The sequence below is a fragment of the Diceros bicornis genome, chromosome 27, assembly GCF_020826845.1.
Source record: "Diceros bicornis minor isolate mBicDic1 chromosome 27, mDicBic1.mat.cur, whole genome shotgun sequence".
Classification (NCBI taxonomy): Eukaryota; Metazoa; Chordata; class Mammalia; order Perissodactyla; family Rhinocerotidae; genus Diceros; species Diceros bicornis.
In genome coordinates, this window is record NC_080766.1 from 33,108,409 (window position 1) to 33,134,293 (window position 25,885).

Sequence of the window (25,885 nt, forward strand, 5' to 3'; positions counted from 1 at the left end):
GAAGGACTTCAGGAAAGGGATACGTGGGCCTGTATACTCTTGGTAATGAAACTACTGAGTCTTAGGATGTGAAAATGTTCAAATATTCAAAAGTTGCTTTAGGATGTATGTTCCAGGGATGGTTAATACTCCCACCAGCCATGTTCAAGAGTTTCCAATGATCCACATCTTCTCCAACACTTGGCGTTGTCAGGCTTCTTAATTTGTGCCAATCTAGAAGGTATAAAATGGTGTCATTGTGGTCTTAATTTGTGTTTCCCTGATTACTAATAAGACTAAGTTTCTTTTCATATTTGTATCAGATATGTTTCCTCTTCTGTGAAATACCTGTCTGTGATTTTCACCCATTTAAAAAAATTGGATCAGGGACCAGCCCGGTGGTGTAGTAGTTAAGCTCGCGTGCTCCACTTCAGTGGCCCAGGGTTCGCAGGTTCGGATCCCGGGTGCAGACCTACACACCGCTTGTCAGGCCATGCTGTGTTGGTGTCCCACATCCAAAAAATAGAGGAAGGTTGGCACAGATGTTAGCTCAGGGACAATCTTCTTCAAGGAAAAAGAGGAGGATTGGCGATAGTTGTTAGTTCAGAGCCAGTCTTCCTCACCAAAAAAAAAAAAAATTGAATCATTTGTCTATTTCGTATTTATTTGTAGAAGCACTAAATCTTTTGATTATATGTATTGAAAATATCTTCTCTCCATTTGTGGCTTATCTTTTCACTTTCTTTATGGTATGTTTCCATGGACAGTATTTCTTAATTTTAACAAAATCAAATGTATCAATCTTCTTTTTTTCAGTTAGTGCTTTTTGTATTTAATTTAAGGAAATTGTTTCCCGTTCTAGGATCAGAAAAATGTTATCCTACGTTTTTTTCTTCAAGTTTTGCTTTTCACATCTAAGTCTTTAATCCTTCTGGAATTGATTTTTTTATGGGGACTCAATCCCACATTTTTCCTATGGATAACCAGATATGCCACCATCCTCCCATCCTCCACCCCACTGCCACATCACCCCTGTCCCATACCACAGTCCCATACACACCTGGCTCAATCTCTAGGTTCTCTCTTCTGGTCCATCAGTAATATTTCTATCCCAGGGCACCATACTGTCTTAATTTCTATAGATTAATGACAAGTCTTTTTTTTTTTTTTTTTGGTGAGGAAGATCAGCCCTGAGCTAACATCCATGCCAATCCTCCTCTTTTTTTGCTGAGGAAGACTGGCCCTGAGCTAACATCCATGCCCATCTTCCTCCACTTTATGTGGGACGCCGCCACAGCATGGCCTGACAAGCAGTGCGTGGGTGCCCGCACACTTAACCGCTAAGCCACGGGGCCGGCCCCTGGCAAGTCTTAATATCTGGTAGATCAAAGCCTTCTCCTATTCCACCACATTCTTAATTCCCTTCATCCTTCCTCCTTCCTCTTCATTAATCATGGCTGACTTATTGCACTGCTCGAAGCACTTTATGAAAATTGGTAATCTTCACAGTTAAGCCATGATATTCTTTTAATTGTAGTTAAAATAACTGATGACACACAATTTACCATCTTAACCATTTCTAAGTGTACAGTTCAGTAGTATTAAGTATATTCACACTGTTGTGCAACCAATCTCCAGAACTTTTTTCGTCTTGCAAAACTGAAACTCTGTACCCATTAAATAATAGCTCCCCATTCCCCCTCCCCCCAGCCCCTGGCAGCCACCATTCTACTTTCTGTCTCTGTGAATTTGACTGCTCTAGGTCCCTCATATGAGTGGAATCCTACAGTATTTGCCCTTTTCTGACTGGCTTATTTCACTTTGCATAATGTCCTCAAGGTTCATCCATGTTGTAGCATGTGTCGTGATTTCCTTTCTTTTTAAGGCTGAATAATAGTCCGTTGTGTGTGTAGAGCACATTTTGTAATCCATTCTTCCACTGATGGGCACTTAGGTGGCTTCCACCTCTCGCTGTTGTGAATGATGCTGCGGCGAACATGGGGGTGAAGCCAGGGCATTTTCTCTGGCTTCCCGTCCGTTTGAATCCTTCTTGCAGCTCACTTCCTCTGGTTGTCATGCACCCCGGTACCCCACTGCTGGTTTACCCCTTCCCCTCTCTTCCTGAGTGATCCACTTTGAGATTCTTCCTCTGAGCAGCTGTCTCAAATGCCCGGTGGTGAGGGTATCAGCAGGTGAGGAGGAGTTTCCAAAGGGATGGAGGCTGTAACCCTCACCTTTGTCCTGCAATTCTTTGAGCATTCACTGAGCATCAGGCCCTGTGTAAGGTACCAAGAGCAGGAGCTCCCCATCTAGACTGGGGACAGACAAATGAGCAAATAAGTAGAGCCGTGATAACAGCTGTACGAGGAACAGTAGAAGCCCAGAGAAGGAAACTACTAACTGCGACCCGGGGGTGGGGACCATGGAGAAGGTGACCACTGAGCAGACAGAGGGGACAGGGCATTCCAAGCAGGCAGAAGAGCCTATGCAGAGGCGTAGGGACACCGAGGATCACAGCCTGGCTTTCTGGAGCTGCAGTGAGCTCGGCAGGCTGGGGACACAGGCTGGGGCAGAGGAATGGCTGCAACGGAAGCTAAGAGGAGGCAGAGGAGGTGAGTCACATCAGACCTTGTGCACGATTCTCAGGAGTTGGGCTTGATCTTAAGGGCAGGGCAGGTGGGGGCCGGATCTGAAGCAGAGGAGTGATATGATTAGAAAGAACATACTGGAGGGCAAAGGGGAGAACCATTGGAAGTGGAAGGAAATGGAGGGGGAGACTGGATAAAAGACTCACAACAAAAGAGACAGGATTGCAGCTGAGGCCGAGGCTGGGGAACTGAGAGGAGGGTGGATTCTCAGCCAGAGCGTCAGATTGGGAGGGCGTGGGGAGGGGGAATGAGCTGAGGGTTCCGGCTGGGGCTCCTTGGAGGATGAGGTACCAGGCATAGAGAGCAGGAATCAGGAGAGGAGCAGGGCTGGGTTGGGTCACTTGGGCGTCGGTGGGGGATGGGAGGACATGATGAATATGGTCTAGACAGACGTGAGCAATGAGAGGTTCCTGGGAGGAGAGTGAAGGCAATCCACGCACAGGGTAGAGTTCCCAGGAGCGGCCAGGGCTGAAGTGAGCTATTGGGTCCTCATTCTCGGAGGTTCAGGATAGACATGTGGCCCAGATAGAGTGTGCAGGTGGAGGAAGAGAGCCCAGGCACAGGAAGGAGCTCGCTCTGGGTGGGCAGGCCTGCAGGGGGCTCTGAGATGGAGGCGTCACAGACAAACCAGGAGAAGGGCACCATGGAGCCAGGGTCAGGGAGGAACCGTTCCTTCAACAAGAGTGTTCAGGCCCCCAAGGTTCCAGAGATGGGCAAGAGTCAGGACCGGCTCCCATCTCTTGGATAGGACAGTGGTAGGTCCCCGTGACTGGAGAGAAGGGATGAGTGTCAGGGCGTGCATGAGACAGAAGCACAGTGAGGACGGATGGGACATGGGCTGGAGGAGATGCAGCGGAGCCAGGGGACGTAGAGGACCCTTTCTAGAAGCCTGACTGTGAAGGAAAGAGATAAGGCTAGAGAGAGGTTCGACGATATGGGGAGTGCAGAGTTTTTGTTTTTAGAGGGCGGAGCAGTTTGTCATCTGTAAGACGTGAGCAGACAGCACAGGAGAAGTCCTATGACTGCAGATCCCGGCCACTGTGATGCCAGCACTCTCCCTGAGCCCTTGGGCTCTCCAGGCACGACCCTCCACTGGCATCTATGGATCTGGAAATTCTCTTTAAAGGCTCCTCCTATCTGAAATGCAAGAACAGTATTTTTTTTAATGAATTTATCATCTTGTCCTCCTACTGATTTCCCCTGTCCCTGGCAATGGCACCACTGTCTCTTCAGTTCCCAGACTTAAGATCTGAATCATCCTTGATGGGTCCCTCACCCACCCTCCACTGGAGACCTGGAGAGCAGAGCTCAGAGGTAAAGCCTGCAGACTCTGGAGCCTCTGCAGCAGTCACATCCAGACCCTGCTATCCTCTACTTCTCTAGCTGTGTGAGGTTACGTAACCTCCATATATATATATGTGTGTGTGTGTGTGTGTGTGTGTGTGTGTGTGTGTGTGTGTGTGTGTGTGTGTGTATGTGTAATATAAGCAACCTATTATATACTATATTAAAAACCCATTATATATAATAAACAATTTTATGTATATATATATAATAAACAACCTATATCATAGGGTTGTTGGGAACATTAAATCAGTTAACATACGAGAGCTGAGAACAGAACCTGGCATAATGTTAGCTATTATAAGTGAACCGAACTTTGCAAGGTCTCTAAAATTCTCTCCTTCTCCATCCCCTGCTCTTCAAGCCCTTAACTCCTCCCAAGGTGTATGGTTAAAATTGCTTCTAAACTGGTCTCCTGCCGTTGGTTCCTTTTCTCTCTCAGGGTATGCTGTACACCATCCCCAAAAGACAAGAGCATCAGGTCGTTTCTTTAGGCTCCCTGTTGCTTGCAGAATAAAGTCCAACGTCTTTAGCTGAGCATTCAAAGGCTATCTCATCTTGCTCCAGTTTGCTTTTCTGGCTCATTCTCTGTGGCTTCCCTGCCCCCACCATTATTCTAGCTCACGCTCAGCCCTCTAGACTCCCCTTAAGTGCTCTGGCCCACTTGGCTTGGTGTTTATACCTTTCTCTCTTGCCTGCCTCTATCCGATTCATGCTCTTTCTCCCGTGACCAAGCCGCTCTCCTCCATAAAGCCTGTCTTGACCACTCCAGTCCACAGCGCTCTCTGTTGCCTCTGACCCCAGCACCTCTTGTCTGGACCACTCACTGCTGACACTCACTCCCTGTACATCAGGTCACGCATATGGGTGTTGCCTCTCCAGCTCCATTGCACGTCCTGCCAATGCAAAGCAGGCTTCTTCTGGCTTGTTTTTCTGACAGTACATAGCACAGTGCCTCATCCTCTGTACGTGTTCAATTAATGTTTACTAATTGTGATGACATTGCACCAGGGTGCTGAAGAACATATCCTCAGGCTTATTAGTTCCTTTCATTCATTCATTCATTCATTCATTCATTCACCAGTTATTTGTTGGGTTCCATAGTGGGCCAGGCAGTGGAAATTGGATGATGAGCAAGATAGAAATAGTCTTCTCTCATGGAGCTTATGTTCATAGAGGGGAGATGGATTCTCAAAATAAATATATAAATATTTCAAAGAGTGGTAAGAGTTTTAAAGGAAATAAGAATCTTCATTCAATGTTCTACATATTTTGCCTGCTGTGTATGCAGGACCAGTTATATAATTTGTACGGTCCAGTACCAAATGAAAATATAGGGCCCCTTGTTCAAAAATATATAAGAATTTCAAGCTGGCAACAGCAGAGCATTCAAGTAAGCTCAGGGCCCTTCTAGCACATGCCTGTGAAACCAGCTCTGCCCCTACTGTACTTAATCCATACACTTTGTATGGTAAAGCATCTTGGGTGCTTTAATGAGACAGGAAATAATCAGAGAAACGATCTCCGTGAGATTTGGAATCCAGCTCAGCATATTCATTTACAAAAAATATGTGGTGGCCGCATGTGGAATGTAACAGAAAGTTCTCTTGATGTTTTCTGCCTTTCAGACTGTTTGACCTACTCAGCTTTGCAAGTATTATCCAGTAGGTGCTATGGGAGGCAGAGATGCAAAATCGTTGTCAACAACCTCCATTTCGGAAGTCCCTGTCTCCCCGGAGTGAAAAAATACCTCACCGTCACCTACGCCTGTGGTAAGAATACACCCTCCACACCCCGTCTCTTGGGCGGTGGTGATCACGTGAACAAAAGTTCCTGCAGCAAACCAAAAGACCCTCCTCCTGAAACTGTGTTGTCATCCCAGATATTCAAGAGCCTCTTTTTCTACCCTTTATTCTTGTTTATGACGTTCACATCAGATAAGTGATAGAATTTTCTTGGATCGAAATTTGTTTTAAAAGCCCTTCTAGCCATCAGATTGGCAGCAAATGGGAAGAACAGGAAAAGAACAAACAAATGGGGTGAAGTTGATGGCACTGGGAATAGTGATTTTTATCTGGGTTCTTAGGAGGCTCTGAAGTTTATGGGTATGTCATGCAAGTTCACAGAAGTGTTGTTTGGCTCCTGGTTAACCTCCCAGTCCTGCTTTTAGGCCCTAAGTGACTAATTGTGCTGCCAACAGCCCTTTTATCTACAGGCCCACAGCGTTGAGTCAACAGCTCAAATGCTTACCTAAAACAATTAAGAATGTTACACGAAGTCATGACTGTGTTTTCCTTGTGTCTTCAAATAATAAAATGAAATGCCTGGTACATTCAATTCCAATTTTATAAAGCTACCTAAAAGTGAATCAGCAGTTAATTGTTCTCTGAGGGTACTGAGGATTTCTGGGTTGTAATCCTGACAAACGAGCATAGAAGCAAAGAGCAAAGAGCACCGTAGCTGAAGAACCTGATACTTGTGATCATGGAAACCCCTTTTCCCCCTACCAGCTACCCCTAGCCTCTTGTTTTTGGTAACAGCTTTATTGAGAGATAATTCAAAGACTATACAATTTACCCGTTAAGGCATACAAATCAGTGGTTTTAGTATATTCAGGGAATTGTACAACTATCACCACAATTAAAGAACATCCTCATCACCCCAAAAAGAAACCCTGTACTCTTGAGCAGTCACCTCCCAATCCACCCTCCATCCCCCCAGCCCCCTCCCCCAGGCAACCCCCAATCTACTGTCTGTCTTTATGGATTTGCCTCTTTGGATGTTTCATATAGTTGGAATTGTACAATGTGTGGCCCTTTGTGCCTGGCTTCTTTACCTAGCATATGTTTTCAAGGTTCATCTGTGCTGTAGCATGTGTCAATACTTCATTCTCTTTTGTGGCCTAATAATATTCTGTTGCATCCCCAGCCTTTTATACCCTGAGCTAAAAATGTTGTCCTCTGCGGTTTCAAAGCTGTAGTAGGTACAATGAAGTGACTATGTAAATGTATTCCCAAAATAATAGCAGCCACACTTACATTCCAGGAAGCATGACTTTACTTGCCCTCTCAGTCTTTATTGCTGCTTCCACGTCGAAGCAGCTCTGGGTACCTTTGAGCCCATTCTGGCTGAGGTTCCCCGAGAAGCCACATAGATCATTATGAAGTTCCAGTAACTTCAGGCCTCTCCAGCTGAGTGTTGAAGGAGCGGGACTTTAGCCTGCAAATAAGGTGAATTTCCTGGTGTGCCTTCAAGGATGAGGCAAGAGCAGTTCCTAGGGCTGTGGCTGTTCTTAGCTAAGCCAAGAAAATGGGCTTTCGGGGCCTGGGAGTTGCGCATCCCAGTTCGAGATTCTTTTCCCTCATTCAGCACGTTATGGGCATGTTCTGTGTGTCAGGGGTTGTGCTGGGTGCTAAGGATTTAGTAGTGTAAAAAAAGAAAAGACATGGTCCTTGTCCTCATGGAATCATCAGTTGGAGAAGAGAGACAGGCATTAAACAAATAACCGCATAAATCTGTCATTACCCATCGTGATAAATGCTGCTTCAGAAAAGGGCAGGATACTATGCAGGAGGAGAAGGGTGGATGGGCCCTAATTTAGCTTGGGGGTGGTGGTTTGAGAAGTTTTTCAAAGAGAGCCTTCCTCTGGGGTGAACTTGCAACCTGGGCTCTGAGGGGCGGGCAGGTGTGAGCCGGCACAGTGGGAGCAGTGGGGCAACTCGTGCAGAGATGCTGAGTGGGGGAGGAGAGGAGTTGGTGAGGAGGAAGGTGGCAGGAGGTGGCACTGGAGAGGGCCAGGACCAGATCCCGAGGCATCCTGGAAGGGGGTGCCAGTGGAGGGTTTTAAGTGGGAGAGTCATTCGATCACGATGGTTGGACTCTTAAAAGACGACTCTGGCTGTAGCGTGGAGAATGGGCTGGAGTGGGATGGAAGTGGGAGACCAGTTAGACCAGTTGGACAGCAATGACTTGGACTAGAGCGGTGCTAATAGACATGGTAAAAATCAGATGGATTTGAGGAATGTTTGGAAAGTAGAAACACATTAGGGATGCTGAAGAGACCTGGCCTATTGGAAAGATTGGGGTCTGGTGGAAGATGAGAGGGATGGGATTGACCATATAGAGGCGGGAAGGATGTTTCCCTTGTCGTAACAGGGCGGAAGAGGCTCTGGGAATGGAGGCTCTGGGATTTCCTATTGCATGGTCTTTGTCTTCTCAAAATAAGTATGAGATGAGGTCCTCAGCTATGAGCACAGGGGGAAGGGGAGAGGGGTTCGAGGAGATAAGAGAAGGTATGAAGTAGTGCCATGGAGGCAGGAGGTTAACAGTCACAGTTCTCGGGGACCCTCTTCTGCCCAGTGCTGTGGCTCCCTCCAGCAGGGCCAGCTCTCAAGAGCAGGCAGGGAGAGGCTCCCTGGGCAACGAGAAAGGAGGGGGAGAGAGGGCTAGAGCTGGGTATTCCCAAGTGAGTCATCACAATGGTGGATGGTGGAATCTCAGCTGGAGAAGGAGGCACGTGTAGACAGGAGGGGCTGCGAGATGAAGAGGAAGTAGGAGATCAGTGGAAGGATCTGGAGGAGGTTGAAGAATCGCAGAGGGAGGCATTTGAGTGAGTCCACTTGAGCACAGAAGGCCGAGGTCAGAGAGAAGGGGGTGCATGTTGGTTTTGGATGTGGGACCATGGAGGAAATGGAGTGTTGAGTGTGTTCTTCCCATCGCCCTCGGGAAGTGCCCCCTTGTCCATCAGTGTGTTCCAAAGGGAGGAGGTGACTCCCACTGTGAGGCAAGTTAGTGCCCCCCTCAAGCAGACATCTTCTACGACACCTTCTAATCACCATCTAAGTGGTTGACATTTTAAAAATATTTCCCTCTGCCAGATGGCTCTTCACTGTGAAACCTGAATCACTAAAAAATTATTTGCAATATCTGCATATTTTATAGATCACCAAGTGGGCCTGAGAGATTTTACATTTTCAAAAATTCTCACAACAGATATGGAGGTTGATACGAAGATTCCAGAGGTTGTCAATAATTAATTTCTAAGTAGATCTGTCTTAGTTAGGACTCTTTGGATGTGGGTGAAGGAACCAATTTGAGCTGGTTTAAGCCAAAAAAAGATTGGCATGGGGAGATATGATATGGCTAGAAGGCCGTCCTCAGAAGCCAGGGCAGGAAAGCAAGGCCTCTAGGTGGCGCTAAAGCCGGAAACCCCAAGGCGATGGCAGCCATCTCTCCTGTCTCTCTTCTCTGCTTCTCACAGCACTTCTACTACTTTATTCTCTCTCCCCCCAACTCCCCACCCCCCGGCCCCTCTCTCCCTCTGTAGGCGGCCTTCCTCTGAGCCTGGCCTGCATGGCGCATGGCCACCTCCACAGCCCTGAGTGATTTTTATGTTACAGTTCTAACAACATGAAGACTTGCAGTCTTGCAATCTTAATTCTAAATTTCTAACAGAAGGATATTTAATGGGCTGGGCTGGGGTCAGGTAGCCCCCCTCCTTTGATCGGTGTTGGCCAGAGACCATGTGACATGATTATCAACATGGCTGCCAGAGAGGGGCCCAGCCAATGCCCCCCTCAGGTCAAGCTGCTCTTACATAAGAGGATCAGGGAAGATCCACCCCATTAGGGGTCTATTCCATACCCTGCTTCCAACCACAGCCTCCAGCCGGGCTTTGCTGTTCTCCCCAGCAGTCTTGCTATGCCCACCCAGGGGACACCCCACCCCATGGGTTAGGGGCAGGGTGTGTCAGGGACAAGAGCTGAGCGTCAAGCAGGCCCTGCTGTGGGGACCCTCATATCTAAGGAAACACATGTCACCCATCTCCAATATGACCCAGGCTGGGGGGCAGGGGTGCCTCACCCACGGCTCACCCTTGTTGCACAACCAGCCAGAATATTCTGGAGGGGTCAGCATCTGTATGTCAGAAGGCCATTGGCCTTCACCGGGCCCTGAACCACCACCTGTGGCTGAACCCACGGGGCCATAAAAGGAACCAGGGAGTGCTGTGGCCTCCTCGCCTTAATTCACACCACACATGTGATTGAGCCCCAGCCATGTGCAGACAGGGAGGTGGGGGTAGGGGAATTTCATGAGCAATATGGTCCCTGCCCTCACAGGCTATGGGATAGAATGTAGTGAATTCCAGGCTCTGGGGACCAGGAGGGCTTCCCAGGGGAGGTGGCATCTGAGGCAAGTGAGACCGGATGTGTAGGAGTCAGCAAAGTGAAGGTGGGGAGGAGGGAAGGGCAGGCAGAAGGAACAGCACAGGCAAAGGCTGCAAAGTGAGCAACAGAGCAGGACTGGAGGGATCTCGGGGGATGGGCAAGTAAGGCCTGGCTTGTGCCTGAGGGCAATGGGGAGCCACTGAAAGGTTTTCTCAGGGGACACAATCAATTTACATTTTAAAAAGAACACTCCTCCCTATTTTATAGAGCTTCTATTAGTCAGGGCTCTCTCCCACACAGCTTTTAGGCTGGGCGGAGAATTTCTGCATCTTCAAGTATCCTTGGGGGAATGAGTCAGGCTGAGAGCCCTTTGCTTTTCTAACTGTAGGCAGCACGTCTGGCTGATGTCAAAGCACTCAGAGCACCGAGCACTTGGTCGTTGATTGGGTTGGGAGATGCGTCACTGAGTAGTCTTCTTTAATGCACGGCTAAATGAGGTCCTCGCTGCTCCAATGATGTCCTCGCTGGCTCTATTCTCCCTCCAAGTTTTACCATCATCCACCCTTCTTGGACGTGCCAGATTTTAGACTTTCCTCCTGATAGGACAAGGTAGACCCGGAGAACTCGGCCAGCTCTCCCCCTCGCCTCTGCAGTGAGGACTCCTCTCCATATCCATAGCCACTGGTCCTCCAGGATCACCAAGACAGAGGCACAGCCAGCATCCCCCCCACACACACACACACAATTCCTGCGAGGCACAGGAAACGTGTGGACCTCAGCCTGGGGCCTTCACAGCTCCTCCCAGAAGATGAGGCAGGCAGATGGGTGGCAGGATTTGGGGACAGGAGGGGTGGTGGTACCAGAATTTGGAGACAGGAAGGATGGGTGCTGGGATTTGGGGACAAGAGGGATGCTGGTACCAGAATTTGGGGGCTAGAGGCTAGGGAGTTGCTGGGATTTGGGGACAAAACAGGATGGGGGATGCCAGCATTTGGAGGTGCTCATGCAGCCTGGGTACCTATTAAGAAGGGGGAACAGTTAAGCAGACATCATTTTTGTCTCTGATGTGAAGAATTCTTTGGGGCCCTAAATTCAACCTGTGGTGGCTTCTTTTTTAAAGTCTGCACTGACCCAAGCTTGACCCGGAAGATTTATTCAGGAAAAACAAAAAATTTTAAGGTGGGAGCCCAGCCTGAATTTAGTGAACCATTCAAGTCCATTAGAATCATCATCTCTGGTTTTGCCTAAACAGACTCAGGGGGACTGCCTGAGTGGGAGTCACTTTGCCTTCTTTATAATCCTTTGAAATAGTTCTTTTTCCGGTTCCCAAAGGCTGAACGTCCCATGGACAGTACAGCATCACAGAAAGATCAAGGGCATGTGTGGGCGAGACCGGGATTTGACGCTGTGCCTCTTCCTAGGTGAATGGCGTGTCTCTGGGCCTCAGTTTTCCCATCTGCAGGAATGGGGATGATACACATCTTCACAGGGTCACCGTAAGGATGGAGCAAGATGCACCATTTAAGCGTCGAGCCCAGGGTCCAGCATATATTAGGAGCTCCGTTAGTGATTTGCTTGTGTTTTCACTAATGTACCTAAAGTGGGAGGGGCAAGTTTGAGGGGTGGTAATAACTCAGGCCTCAGTCCCCATCTTTGTTCTCGAAACAAGGAGATGCGAGAATCGAGAATCGACGGGTGTGTTGACACCTGTTGTTAAAGGTCCTAAAAGAGTCTCCCACCATCAGAGCCATTTTCACGTAGTAAATGGACAATTTCCTGACGTGAGCCTGTATCACACGCAGGCAGTTTAATCTGTGGGGTGCCTGGTTGTTCTGCAAAGCTCGTCCTAGAATGTCCTTCCTCTCTGAGGTCGTCCTCTTTCTGGAACTAGAACGCCTCTGGCACGTGCAGAGAGCCAAGCCCTCCTCAGGCCGTATCTTGAGAACAAGCCAAGAGACAGACGTGAGAAGGAAGTGCCACTCCTGGCAGGGAGGACGTGCTCCTGCCGAGGAATCGGGGCGTCCTTCTCAGGGCGCAGAAGTGGTGGAGAGGCTGCTTCATCAGAGAGCATTTGCGGCAGCACAGGGCAGCTCTCTGGGGCGCTGCCGTGGTCCCAGGATCAGCAGCGTGGTCAGCCAAGGGGCATTCCTCGGGGACCCTGGACAGCTTCCGCTGCCTCCACCATTGTCACCGTGCCATCCTGGGGAGTGCCCCTTGCTGCTGATGGGCACGAAGGCGCCAGGCCTCCTGCAAGTGGAAAATTCACAATCTAGGAATGTTCTCTGATTGTCGATCCTGAGACATCCCCAAAAGAATTTAGTTAAGCACTTTGAGAAAGGAAATAAGGTTTTCTTACTGCCGAATACATCTTACCAGCTCTTTTTAGAAAATCAGTGCAGTTGAACTTACCCGGTTTATATTGGCTTCACTTCTATTTCCTGTTGCCACTTCTCCCAGATACCAGCGGGGATAAAGAACAAACAAAAATAAGCAATTTTCTGCAGCAAAAATATTTGGTTTCCTCTCCCTCTTTCCAGCTGGCTGCAGTGTGCTTGGCCTTCAGAATTCTTGCTTTGCCCCACGGTTTAGGTTCAGCTGGAGCTGTCGTCTCATCCCCTCTGCCTGGGGATCTTGAGATCAGGTGGTTTATTCTTAGGGTCAGCTCGGCGGAATCTTTCACCACCTTCCCAAGGAGGCTATTACGCTGCCCTCCTCTCCTCATCTTTCTTTTTTTTTTTTTTAAGATTTTATTTATTTATTTTTTTCCCCCGCAAAGCCCCAGTAGATAGTTGTATGTCATAGCTGCACATCCTTCTAGTTGCTGTATGTGGGACGCGGCCTCAGCATGGCCGGACAAGCAGTGCGTTGGTGGGCGCCCGGGATCTGAACCCGGGACACCAGCAGCGGAGCACTAAGCCACGGGGCCGGCCCTCTCCTCATCTTTCTATCGTCCTTTCTTTTAGATTGGCCGTGAGCTAACATCTGTTGTCTATCTTTCTCTTTCTGCTTGAGGAAGATTGTTCCTGAGCTAACATCTGTGCCAGTCTTCCTCTATTTGTATGTGGGACGCTGCCACAGAATGGCTTAATGAGTGGTGTATGGGTCCACCCCCGGGATCCAAGCCCACAAACCTGGGGCCGCCAAAGCGGAGCACGTAAACTTACCCGCTACGCCACCGGGCCAGCCCCTATCATCCTTTCTTATAATACTTAGAGGATTATTCTAGCATGAAGTCTTAGAATTCTCTTCAGGCTTATTATGGAAGCAAGGAGTTAAAGAGCTGTGGGTAAAAAGCAGAGTTGTTGCTGGTGGACTTTGAGTGAGTTACAGTCATTTGGTTTCACTATATCTCAGCAAAGTTCATGACATCATTATTGAGGTGTCATTTACATCCCTTAAAATTCACCCACTTTAAGTAAACACAATTCAGTGATTTCTAGTAAATTTACAGAGCTGTGCAGCCATCACCACCCTCCAATTTTAAAACCTTTCCATGACCCCAAAAAGTTCTCGCATGCCCATTTGCAGTCAGCTCCCCATTCTCATTCCTGGTCCTTGGTAACCACTGATTTACTTTCTGTCTCTATGAATTTCCCTCTTGTAGATATTTCATATTAATGGAATCATACAATAGGTGGCCTTTTGTGTCTGGCTTCTTCCACTAAGCATAATGTTTTTGAGGTTCATCCATGTGGCACATGCTGGTACTTCATTCCTTGTTTCTGCTAAATGTTATTCTACTGGATAGATAGACCGTATCTTGTTTATTTGTTCTTATTGTGGTGTGTTTTTTTTTTAGTACTTCAAAATTGGCCTAAAATTTTACCTTCTTGGGACATTTTATGATCGTACCATTGGTGAATGTAGCACTGGTGTATGTGAGTTTATCTGAAAAGCAGAGTGATTTATGGACTGATTTGAAAATTGATTTTTTTGGTCTTAACTACATTTCATTTAAAAAATATATTAAGCGTATAATGTATTTAAAAGAGTTCTTTTTGTTTTTTAGTTCCCAAGAACATACTCACAGCGATTGATCCAGCCGTTGCTAATCTAAAACCTTCTTTGAAGCAGAAAGATGGTGAATATGGTAATTTTTATGGCTTACTACCAGCATTTCTCTTTAAGTAAAGGTAAACAGCCCCGTGGGACCAGCGCCGGGTGCACACTGGTTAGAATGAAAGGGGATGTTAGGAGGTGTGTTCGAGCTACTAGCTCTAATAATGGGAGTGCTGTGGTGAATGGTTGCAAATGGTGGCCAACATTTCATTTTGTTGCTTAAATTATAAGTAGAATAAATCCTCCCTCCATTCCCCTCTTATTTCCCAAAAGAAAAATCACTTTGAAAAAGAGATCTGGGCAGAAATAAATTTGACATTCTTGTATTCTACCGTGAGCTTGTTGGAAAGATGCTCCCGTTAGGAACCTGGGTGGGTCAGACCCAAGCTGGACCTGTGGGCCTCCGTACACAGGCCACCTTCTTCCTTAGGTTTTCACTGGGCTTTTGTAAATGGGAGCATGACCATTTTGGTTTTCTTATCAAATCTAGAATGGAATTGAGACCCCTGGGGCTCCTGACAGCAACTGCAGAGTCCCTGTGGCCTTTATAGAGAGATATAGAACATCTGTCTAAGACATTGCACTTTGCATGTTGAGAGTTTGTTTTGCGTTACTTTATTACATTTGTGAGATCTTTTCCCCCTAAGTATAAAAGTAAAGTGTGCTTGACGTGGAAAACACAGGAAAGCACCAGCAACAGAACTCACCCCTAGTCTCAAAGCTTGGAGATGCCTGTTGTTCATGTTCCAGGTTCTGCTAGCTCGCCGCTGCAGCTTTCTGTGGGCTTTGCCTCTCGCAGCCCCGTTGCTCTTTATAACAGAGCTCCCACTCAGCTCCCATGATTATCCTGGTGCCCCTGCAGTGGAGGCCTGAGCGCTCTGTCCCATCCTTCCTCGGAGACTTCTGCCCGGTCTGACGTTCCCAGGGGTCCCCAGAGCCCTTAGGCTGCACCATCAGGAGCTCACGAGCTCCATCACAGCAGTTTATTTATTTTTATTTATTTATTTTTTTTTGTGAGGAAGATCAGCCCTGAGCTAACATCTGCCAATCCTCCTCTTTTTGCTGAGGAAGACTGGCCCTGGGCTAACATCTGTGCCCCTCTTCCTTCACTTTATATGGGACGCTGCCACAGCATGGCTTGCGAAGCGGTGCGTTGGTGCGCGCCCGGGATCCGAACCTGTGAACCCCGGGCCGCCGCAGCAGAGCTCGCGCGCTTAACCGCCTGCGCCACCGGGCCGGCCCCCATCACAGCAGTTTAACCAGGCATCTGGAACCAGTTCCGCCCTGCATTTGTTTGTCCTTTCCAAAACAGTAACCCAACACAACCTCCCTCCGTAATTCAAGGCCTTCTCCTCTGTGGTCAACAGAGCAGACAGCAGCTCTGTGGTTAAGTAAGACATTATTAAGCCTCCCAAAGGCATGATGAATGCCATTGCCTTTAGGATGGGAAAATAAACTTGTTCCCTTCCACAGTCGAGTGGATGAGTGGCGTCTGAAGTTGGAACCAACACATTGTAGAATTCCTAAATCCCTTTCGTCACTTAATATTTTCAAAGACTGCTTACTAACTGCTCTTCCTGGCTTAGTCTTCCGTAATTTAGTTAGAGGCCCATTTATTTGATTTCCCTGACTTTTTATTTATTATGGCAGTCCTGAGTTAGGAGCAAAAGGCGTACTGTGAACAGCTGTAATTAATCAGTCTTGCATTTTTTTATGAAACAGGTATAAACTTTGACCCAAACAAACCAAGAGTTCTGAGGAAAGACGGAGTTATTGTTAGCAACTCTCTGGCAGCATTTGCTTACATTAGAGGTAGGTCAATGAATCGAAGCTTCCTAGAATGCCAATATATTTACTGAAGTCTAACAGATGCACTGTTTAATTACAACACTCAGATAGCTAAAGAAAAATGACTTTAAGTTTGACATGGCAACCGTAGTCTTCTAAGATCCAGAAACACAGAAGCCTGAATTCAGGTGCAGGAATGGTAGCCAAGTGGGCTCGCAGTAGGAGAACCACATAGGGAGGGAGGGAGCAAACAGAAAGAGTCACACTATTTGGGAGGTGGGCGCCATGGGTATTTTCTGCTTTGGAAAGTAGGTACCTGAGGAATGCACTTCCCAGCTCTAAAATTTGGGAAGGGCAGAGGATTATTGAATGCCATCCTCGGCTGGAAGAAAATTAAGCCAAGAGATCACTTAGTAGGCAAAACAGGTCATGCCCTGTGAAGGCAGAGTCCTTTTCTGAGTCACCAGTGTTGCTTCTCACGGTTGCCAAGGTTTCCCTTGGTAATCTTCCCCGAGAGGATCAGACTCAGCTCTCCTTAATTAGCGGAGCCAAAATTGCTGTCAATGAGGGGATGTGCGTGCCATCTCTCCTCCCCACCTTCTCTGTTCATCTTAGGGGAGGCCATATTTTGGAACGTTGATTCTGCAAGTTTCGGCAATGCCTGTCTGACTCTGTTCAGGGAGGCCAAACCTCTGAGGCCTTTTGTAAAATACACATTAATATGATGCATTATGGCATTACTACTGGAGGCCTGCCAGGGCTGGGCTGTTTGGGATAAGCCTTCCTCAGAAGAAAATAAAGACTAAAGGAACCATCTCAACACGGGAGACAGAGAGGAGAGTCGGGATCCTCTACTGTTCCATCGTCTTCTCGCGTCAACATTCCTCCCTGTGTGGTTGGTGGTTTCCTCTGAGAAGCTTCTCTTTTCTAATCACCTTCCCATTTCCACTTCTCGAAGTTCCCGATAATTGTCGACATTAAGAGATGTCAAGATTTTTATTGTCAAAAATATCCCCATATTTTCAAAGACCCTGGAGAGCCCCTTGGAGGAAAGGCATCATGAGAATCCTCCACACAGAGAATAACAAAGAGGAGCAGTGATGAGGCCACCTACCGAGCTGTGGCCACTCTGGGCCTTGTCAGTTCCTCTCAATAGCTGTCTTGGTCAGCTCGGGCTGCCATCATGAGATACCATAGACTGGGCGGCTTTAACAACACATATTTATCTTCTCATGGTTCTGGAGGCTGCAAGTCCAAGATCCAGGCCCTGGCAGATTCAGTTTCTGGTGAGAGCTCTCTTCCTGGCCTGTAGACAGCTGCCGTCTTGCTGTGTCCTCACATGGCAGGGAGAGAGAGGGGGAGAGAGCTCTTGTGTCTCTTCTTATAAAGACATTAATCCTATTCGATCTGGGCCCCACCCTTAATGACCTCATTTAACCTTAATTACCTCCTTGTAGGTCCTGTCTCCAAATATAATCACAGTGGGGGTTAAGGCTTCAACACATGACTTTTGAGGGGGGACACAATTCAGCCCATAGCAACGCCCTGAGAGAGGGGACTCTGGTCCCCCATTCTGCACATAGGGAAGCTGAGGGTCAGAAGAGGTGAGCCACTTGCCTGAGGCCGCAGCGTAGACATCGGCAGGGCCAGGATTCAGACTCAGCAGATGCAAGACCTGTGCTCTGGCTTCTCTGAGCAAAAAGTGTGCCCTTCGGAATTCTCAGGGATGGAAACCTCCTGACCTCAAGTTACCTGAATTAGCTTCCTTCCATCCCTGTCTTGCCTTTGGCATCCTCATCACTCCCAGAAATCATAGGAGAGATTTAAGTGCCCATCTCCCCACTAGACAGTAAGAGTCCCAAGGGCAGATGTTTGTCATCTTAGTTATTGTCATATCCCAGCACCTAGGACAGTGCTGGCACAGGGTAGGTGCACAGTGAGCCATTAATGAATGACCCTATGATGAATCCCCATCTGGTGTCATGAGCTATCCTATGCCTTATTATCATCTCCTATTTGCCATTTATAGGTATCTAATTTTAAAGAAATTTAAGGACGTGATGGGCTGTTACTTGGTTTTATTGAGGGATGTTTAGGCACATTCATCTCCCCAAGCTAGAGGGAGGAGGCCTCTCTGAAGGAGAGGCCACTGGCGGGAACAGCGGGGAGCCGAGAGGGAGCAGGGTAGGTTCAGCAAAACCAGCCACATAGTCAGTAGACTGAGTGAAGCCAAAAGGACTTTTCCCAGCTCAGGTTGCCAGTGGCTTTGACACATTAGTGCAGCCAAGTATATGCGAGGGACTAGTGCACTAGAAACCAAAATCGAGGAGCTTGTCCTGGAATGTTGAAATACAGGTTGGCGGAATGGACATGAGAACGTCCAGGGTCCCTGATGAACGTTTTCTCTTGTGTGGCCATTGAGACACCTTCTCAGGAATGTTTGAATTTACCGTCACCTCAATAATAGACCTACTTGTTGAATTCATTCTAGAATCTAGGTCATGGGTCTGAAGAAGCTCATAGAAAAAATTTGAAATTAGAGAAATGGAGGGGCTGGCCCTGTGGCGTAGTGGTTAAGTGCGCGCGCTCCGCTGCTGGCGGCCCGGGTTCAGATCCCGGGCATGCACCGATGCACCGCTTGTCAGGGGTGGCAGCGTCCCACATAAAGTGGAGGAAGATGGGCACAGATGTTAGCCCAGGGCCAGTCTTCCTCAGCACAAAAAAAAAAAAAAAAGAGGGGGATTGACATGGATGTTAGCTCAGGGCCGATCTTCCTCACATAAAAAAAAATAGAAATGGAAAAGGGTGTGTGTGTGTGTGTGTATGTGTTGGAGCTTCTTAGAAGGCAACTTATTAGCTGGCTCAGCCATTGTCGCCTGGCAGATTGTGCTTAGGAGACTTATTTAGAGTCTTGCTCAGAATGTGACATCTCCCATTCTACGTATTTAGTGTTTCATTGACATGTACTTTGTGTGTTTACCTCATATGTGCCTGCAGGCATGCCTGTTGAGGCCTGATATTTCTGTCACTGCCCCTACTGGGGACCATGTGTGTCTTCAGCCCTCTGGCAGAGCTTGCTGTGGACTCGCAGGGTCCTGGGGTAACTGGGGCCACGGATAAGAAAGCAGAGCTTCCCTTGAGCTGGGAGGCATCACTGTTTTATATGAAAGGAATCCTAGGCTATCAGACAAACCCGCACTGAAATAGAAATATAACAACACATTCCAAAGTCAGAGTTACATGATCCCCTGTCAGGGAGGACAATTGGAAATCAGCACCGCCTTGTCACGTAGGTGTGGATTCTGATGTGTTCCCACGGTCTCTAATCTTTGGTTCCATGACAGAAAGTTATGGTCACATCCCTAAGTGCTGCGAGACCAGGGCCAACAGACTTTGTGCTTTTACCCGCCAGCAGCAGGGCCCCAGGAGGTAACCCTCACCCTGGCCTCTCAGTGTCTTATTTGGACACAATTAAGTTTGAGCTGGAGCATGTGTTGGCTCCAGACCTGAGATCTAAAGGTCAAGGGGCCTTAAAGGCCACGGGCCACCATTGTGAGATTCCCAAGGGCTTACAGCTGATGAAATTAAAGTCATTTCCTTGAGCCTGTGATGAACCGAGGCTAAATGGGGAACAATACCAACAATAACTGTGTGAAGATTCTCTTTAACCACATGGAGACTAACGCCTTTATTTTAGGAAAAGGAGCCACAAAAGCCTAGAGTGGTCCAAATTGATTCTAGAAAAGAGATGATACATCTTTAGTGTAGAGCCTGGGGCTGTGGAGAGAGCCCTGGCCCGAGCTTGGGGCCCTAGCCAAGTGGTGGCTTGGGACAAGTGAGACGGCTGTAACCGGAGGAGGTGGGCCAGCTCACCTCGAGGTTCCATCTCACTAACGTCTAGTGATACTGTGATTTTAAACTAGTCGGTTCAGATGACTAGGAAACCTTGTTCCAATGGGCTTGCCAAGAGTTGCCCATGTTCTCCATCTTTGATCATTGGATCTCAGCACACTTGGTGTGGACATGGCCTAGAGAGTGATCACTTGGCAGGAGGCATACCTGAGCCAAGAGGCACCGAGAGTCTGATGAGTGAGAAGCTCTCCTGGCAGGAGAATGCAGACTCTCACTTCCCAGGAGAAGAGGGAGAGAGGAAAAGAGGCAGCTAACGTTATGGAGCCCCACCCACTGGGCACCACGCCTGGTGCTTTAGGTCCGTGACGCCTCCTTTCATGCACTCAACAGATACTTGTGTAATCCCTGCTCTGTGCTGGGCACCGGGGATTTGGCAAAGAGCAAGACAGTTCAGCCCCTGCCCTCATGGAGCTTGCATTCTATGGGGACAGAAAGGAGGAAACACACTTGGTGATTTAGTGACCTTCAAGATGTTATGAGACCCAATGATGGGGGTACTTGGCCTAGTCTGGTAGTGCAGGCACAGAGGGCTATGAAGAGGGGGAAAAAGAATATTCCAGGCAAAAAGAACAATGCAAAAGTGCCAAGGTGTGAAGTCATCCAGCCCCTGTGAGGAATGGAAAGAGGCCAGTGTGGCAGGACAGCAGAAAGCAAAAGGGACCAGTCTTTGGAGCTGAACTTGGAGAGGGTGGCAGGGGCCATGTCATAGCAAACTTCACAGGCTGTGGTCAGGATTTGATGTTTAGCTTAGGAGAGGAGGAGGACCATTTATAGGTTTTAAGTAGGGCAGTGATGTGTATTTTTAAAAAGATTACAATGGCCGCAGTGGGAAAGATGGATGAAAGGGGCCAGAGAGGAGAGAGGAGATGAGCTGGAGGCAGGGAAGATGGAGAAGAGTAGCATTATCATTCCTGTTTTTCAGGTAAATTCACTAGATCAAAAGACACCTTAATGGGGTCGGCCTGGTGGCACAGCGGTTAAGTGTGCGCGCTCTGCTTCAGCGGCCCGGGGTTCGCAGGTTCGGATCCCGGGCACGCACCAACGCACTGCTTGTCAGTCCATGCTGTGGCGGCGTCCCATATAGAGGAAGATGGGCACGGATGTTAGCCCAGGGTCAATCTTCCTCAAGGAAAAAGGGAAGGATTGGCATCGGATGTTAGCTCAGGGCTAGTCCTTCTCACACACACACACAAAAAAGACACCTTAACGAAAGTGAAAATACAAGACAAAAAGCACAAGCAACCCAATAGGAAGAAAAAAATGAGCTTGTGACATGAACCAGCATTTTGAGAAGAGGAAATATACAAGCATCTGAAGAGATATACATATAATTTGGGATCAGGAAAATGAAAATCAAGACCCCCCCCCAGTAAGATACAATTTTATACCCAGATGATTAGAAAACGTTTATAAGCCTGTCCATACCAAGTGCTGGAGAAGACAAGGATTTGCAGGATTCCTCCCACACTGCAGGGACTTTGGAAACCACTTTGGCAGTATTTCCTAAAATTCACATACCCTAAAACCCATGCAATTACCCTCCTAGATCAGTACCCCAGAGGAACACTTGCATATGTCCACCAGGGACTTTTACAAGAATGTTCACACCTACAGTGCCCACATGGCAGAAAGCTGGCACCAACCCAGATGCCCACCAGCAGGAGAGTGAGTGAATAAACTACGGTATAGTCAAAAAAATGCAATAAGATACGGCAGCATAATATTAAGTTTTTTAAAAACAAAACAACAAGTTCCAAACACTATCTATAACATGATACCCTTTTCATAAAGTTTTTAGGAATACATAGAGATGCAATAAACTATATAAAAAGGCAACCAGGGAAGTAATGACTGTGGAATTCAGGGGGTAGTTACCTTGATGGGAGCAGGTTGGGGGGAGGGGGAACCCACAGGTTGGACGCAGGTTGTTGTCAAGGCCCTCGCTCCCATGGGGGGATGGGGGGGCTTATTCACAGCACAGGGGCTGATTACAGAATTAAAGGTAATTAAGTAAATAAACATTAAAAAGGGCCACGTATTGACCAATGAAGAGAATGTGTCACATCCTAAGGATTATGATTAATATAATTCTGTCCATCTGGCGTCCTTAAAAAGAAAGGAAGGGAAGGGAAGGGAAAGGAAGGGAGAAGGAAGGAAAGAAGGAAGGAAGGAAGGAAGGGAAGGAAGGAAGAGGTACCGTAATTGGCTCATAATTACCCACCTGTCTGGGTAATCATTTTGCATATTATGGTTTAATGACTTTGTCCAAAGTGCCAGTGTCCCCAGTCTCTGTTCTACCTCCACTCCCAGAAATGAAAATAGCCCTTCCTTCTCTCACACAGGATATGTGTCTCTATTTGACCAAATCTTCAACATATCTTAATCCTTAGGAAAACTGTATTGTTATTAGCAGCACTACAAACACAACTTGCTGCCCCTCCCGCAGCCAAAATCAAATTGGAATGAAGACGTCTATGCCTTAAAGAGGTGATGAGATTGTGCTAGTAGGGGTGATGGTGACAAAGAAAAACATATTTGAATGCAGTAACTCCGCCAGTGACCTGAGCTGCAAGTGAAGGAAGCCGACTGGGGAGGTTTCAAGTTTCAGGAAGATAGCGGGTCCCACTGAGGTCTCTCCCGTCGGATCACAATGGCTGGATGCCTTGCCTGTACATGAAACCTAACAGCCCTAGAGTTCTGAAATGCCAGTCTGCACCTCTGGGGAAAGACGGGGGCGCCAAAGACAGCAGTCTTCATTATTTGCATGTAGTACAATGGAGGCGGTGTGCCTAGAGGAGGCTCCGTTCAGTTGAGATGTACCGAGCAAGTGCCAGTGGTTCCACATGCCCGCCTCAAAGCAGCTCACAGCTCAAGATCTGGGTCCCAGTCCTCGTTCCGCCAGTGTCTGGCAGTGGCTTCCCCCTGGGCCTCAGCTTGAGCCTCTATATCAGGGGTCTGCAAACTACGGCCCACAGGCCAACTTTGTCAATAAAGTTTTATTAGAACACAGCCATACCTGTATGTCTGTGGCTGCTTTTGAGCTACAACGGCAGAGTTGAGTGGGTGCAACAGACTGTACGGCCCACAAAGCCTAAAATATGTACTATCTGGCCCTTGACAGGAAAAGTCTGCCAACTCCTGATCTATATTATGAGGGAGTTAGCTGGATCATTATTTCCCAAAGTGGGAGTGCTGACACCTCAAGGGGCGCACAACTGAAAAATGGGAAGAGTAATAGTCTTTTCCGTGCAGGGTTAATGTAAGGATTAAATGTGTGAGGATTTAGACCAGGATACATAGTGAAAATTAGCATAATTTCTATTTCCGTTATTATTATACAATCATTTAGATGTAGGAAAAACTACTAGAACTTTTATTTCCATTTATTTATTTGTTTATTTATTTTGGTAAGGAAGATTGTCCCTGAGCTAACATCTGTGCCAGTCTTCCTCTACTTTGTATATGGGACGCCGCCACAGCATGGCTTGATGAGTGGTGTGTAGGTCCGCACCCAGCATCCGAACCTGTACACCCCAGGCCGCTGAAGTGGAGCACACAAGCTTAACCATTACACCAGTGGGCCAGCCCCCATATTTCCATTTATTTTTTAATCTAAAAGAAATTAAGCTCTGCTGACATCTACTATATTTGTACTTAGTTGTATATATACTTTATTTATAAATTAATTTTTCATAGTTTATTACTACTAATAGCTAACAGTGTATTGAACATTTATGATGTGTCAGTGAGTGTTCTGAAAGCTTTACAGGAATTAACCTATTTCATCATAACAAGTCTATAATAGGAAGGTGCTATTAGCTCCATTTTGCAGATGAAGAAACTGAGGCACAGAGAGGTTATGTAACTGGCTCAAAGTTACACAGCTAATGCGTGGCAGATCTGATTTGGAACTCAGGGGGACCAGCTTCTGAGTCCCTCTGCTGTATGTCCTCTCGTATACATACTTACATTGACTATATATGCTCAAAACCTTTTTTTTTTTAATCAATGGGAGTATATGATCACTTAGGTGAGGATGGTCTCAAGGATGCTATCTAGGACTGGCATTCTGCATTAGCCGCCTGCCTGGGCAGGCTTCTGTTTCTGTGGGACTTGGGACTGGTGAAGACTCACAGCTCCCCTCAGCTCCTGACATGTCCTCTTCCCCCACAGCCCACCCCGAGAGAGCTGCCCTGCTGTTCGTGTCCAGTGTCTGTATCGGTCTGGCGCTCACATTGTGCGCCTTGGTCATCAGAGTGTCCTGCACCAAGGACTTCCAGGAGCTGCAGCTGGCGAGGGAGCACCTGGTGCCAGGAAGTGACAAGGCCGAGGAGGACAGCGAGGATGAAGAAGGGGAGGAGGACTCCTCTGACTCTGATTTTCCAGGGGAACTGTCAGGGTTTTGTAGGACTTCATATCCTGTCTACAGTTCCACAGAGGCTGCAGAGCTAGCAGAAAGGATTGAGCGCAGGGAGCAAATCATCCAGGAAATATGGATGAACAGTGGTTTGGATACTTCACTCCCCAGAAACATGGGCCAGTTCTACTGAAAACGAGATGCATCTTGATGCCATCCCTTCGGTCCTGTTTCACTTGTACCTTCTATGAAGGAGAATTTGTTGTGTCATTCAATCCTGGTGAAGCCAGAAAGCTATCAAAGGGACATTTCAAACTGTTTACAGCACATTTCAAAATAAATGAGGAGAGAGGAAGTCTTTGTTTTCTGTATTTATTTAAATTCATGCCTATACATTAACAGAATTAGAGTTCACATTTATTGAGCACTTATAATGCCAGGCACTGTTCTAGCTGCTTTTCACATATTAAGTCATTTAATCCTCCCAACAAACTCATGAGATAGTGCCATCGCCCCCATTTTACAGATGAGTAAATCCAAGATCCCTATACATCCATGAAAGAATTATACTAATATTCAGGACAGCAGGCACGAGTTCAGTCATTACACGTTCACTGGTGGTAGATTTTAATCACTAACATGATTTGTTTAGAGCAGGGGTTGGCAAAATTTTTCTTAAAGGGAAAGAATAAATATTTTAGGCATCGCAGGTCAAATAGTCTCTGCCACAGCTACTCGCCTCTGCTAGTGTAGCTCAAAAGGAGCCATAGCTGATACGTAATGAATGAACCTGGCTGCGTTTCAATAAAGCTTTATTCATGGACACTGCGATTTGAATGTAAGTTTCACATATCATATAGTCTTCTTTTTTTTAATCAACTGTTTTAAAATGTAAAAGCCATTCTGAGCTTGTGGGCTGTACAAAAACAGGCAGCAGGCTGGATTTGGCCTGCCACCTGATTTTCTAAATCAAGTATGGTCTGCAAAGCCTGACATCGTTACTCTCTTGCTCTTTACAGAAAAAGTTAGCCGACCCCTTGTTTAGCGTTTACACGCTTCCAGCAGTACAAGCAGTCAACCAGATTACACAGCAGTCCTTTGGGCAAGGATCAAGTAGAGTCACCTTTCAAATCATTGCAAAAAATGTGTCCTACCGTATTGTAGGGGAGGGGCAGGTGAAGGAGCAGAGGAAAGAGGATCAGGAAACTGAGGTTCCTGGTGGGGGAGCCCTGGTGGGTTCCGTTAGAAGGCTCCCCCTGTGGACAGGAGGCTTATAGCTGTGGAGTAGAAAATAAAACATTTTTTTCTTTTCTTTTCTTTTTTTCTTTTTTCCTAGCCGGGCTTAGACTATAAAAATGATGGTGTTATAGTGATCTTACATGCCCACTATGAACGCACTCTCCCTGCCTTATCTTACTTCTTCATCACGTCATCATCACGTCAACCCTACAAGCAGCGTATGTAGAGGAGGAAACTGAAGGCTGGCAGGCTAAGTGTTGGGGCCCAATTCACATGGGAGAAGGGGCTGGAGCTGACTTCGTTGTAAGGTAATCAGGAAATATTAGCTATTCCCTCAGGAACCCGAGCAATGACTAATAACGAGAGAAGGCATTTCTCTTTCGGTTCCCCAG

General features: G+C 47.2%; 1 protein-coding gene across 1 annotated transcript in view; it reads left to right on the top strand.

Moving 5' to 3' along the window:
* The window catches only part of EVA1C (eva-1 homolog C), a 51,494-nt gene extending 26,894 nt beyond the window's left edge, over positions 1-24,600 (top strand). The window contains exons 5-8 of the mRNA XM_058570619.1: positions 5,600-5,743; positions 14,148-14,228; positions 15,920-16,009; positions 24,071-24,600. Coding sequence (XP_058426602.1) covers positions 5,600-5,743; positions 14,148-14,228; positions 15,920-16,009; positions 24,071-24,447 — 692 coding nt within the window. The 3' untranslated portion in view covers positions 24,448-24,600. The remainder of the gene's footprint in view (positions 1-5,599; positions 5,744-14,147; positions 14,229-15,919; positions 16,010-24,070) is intronic.
* The last annotated feature ends 1,285 nt before the right edge of the window (positions 24,601-25,885 follow it).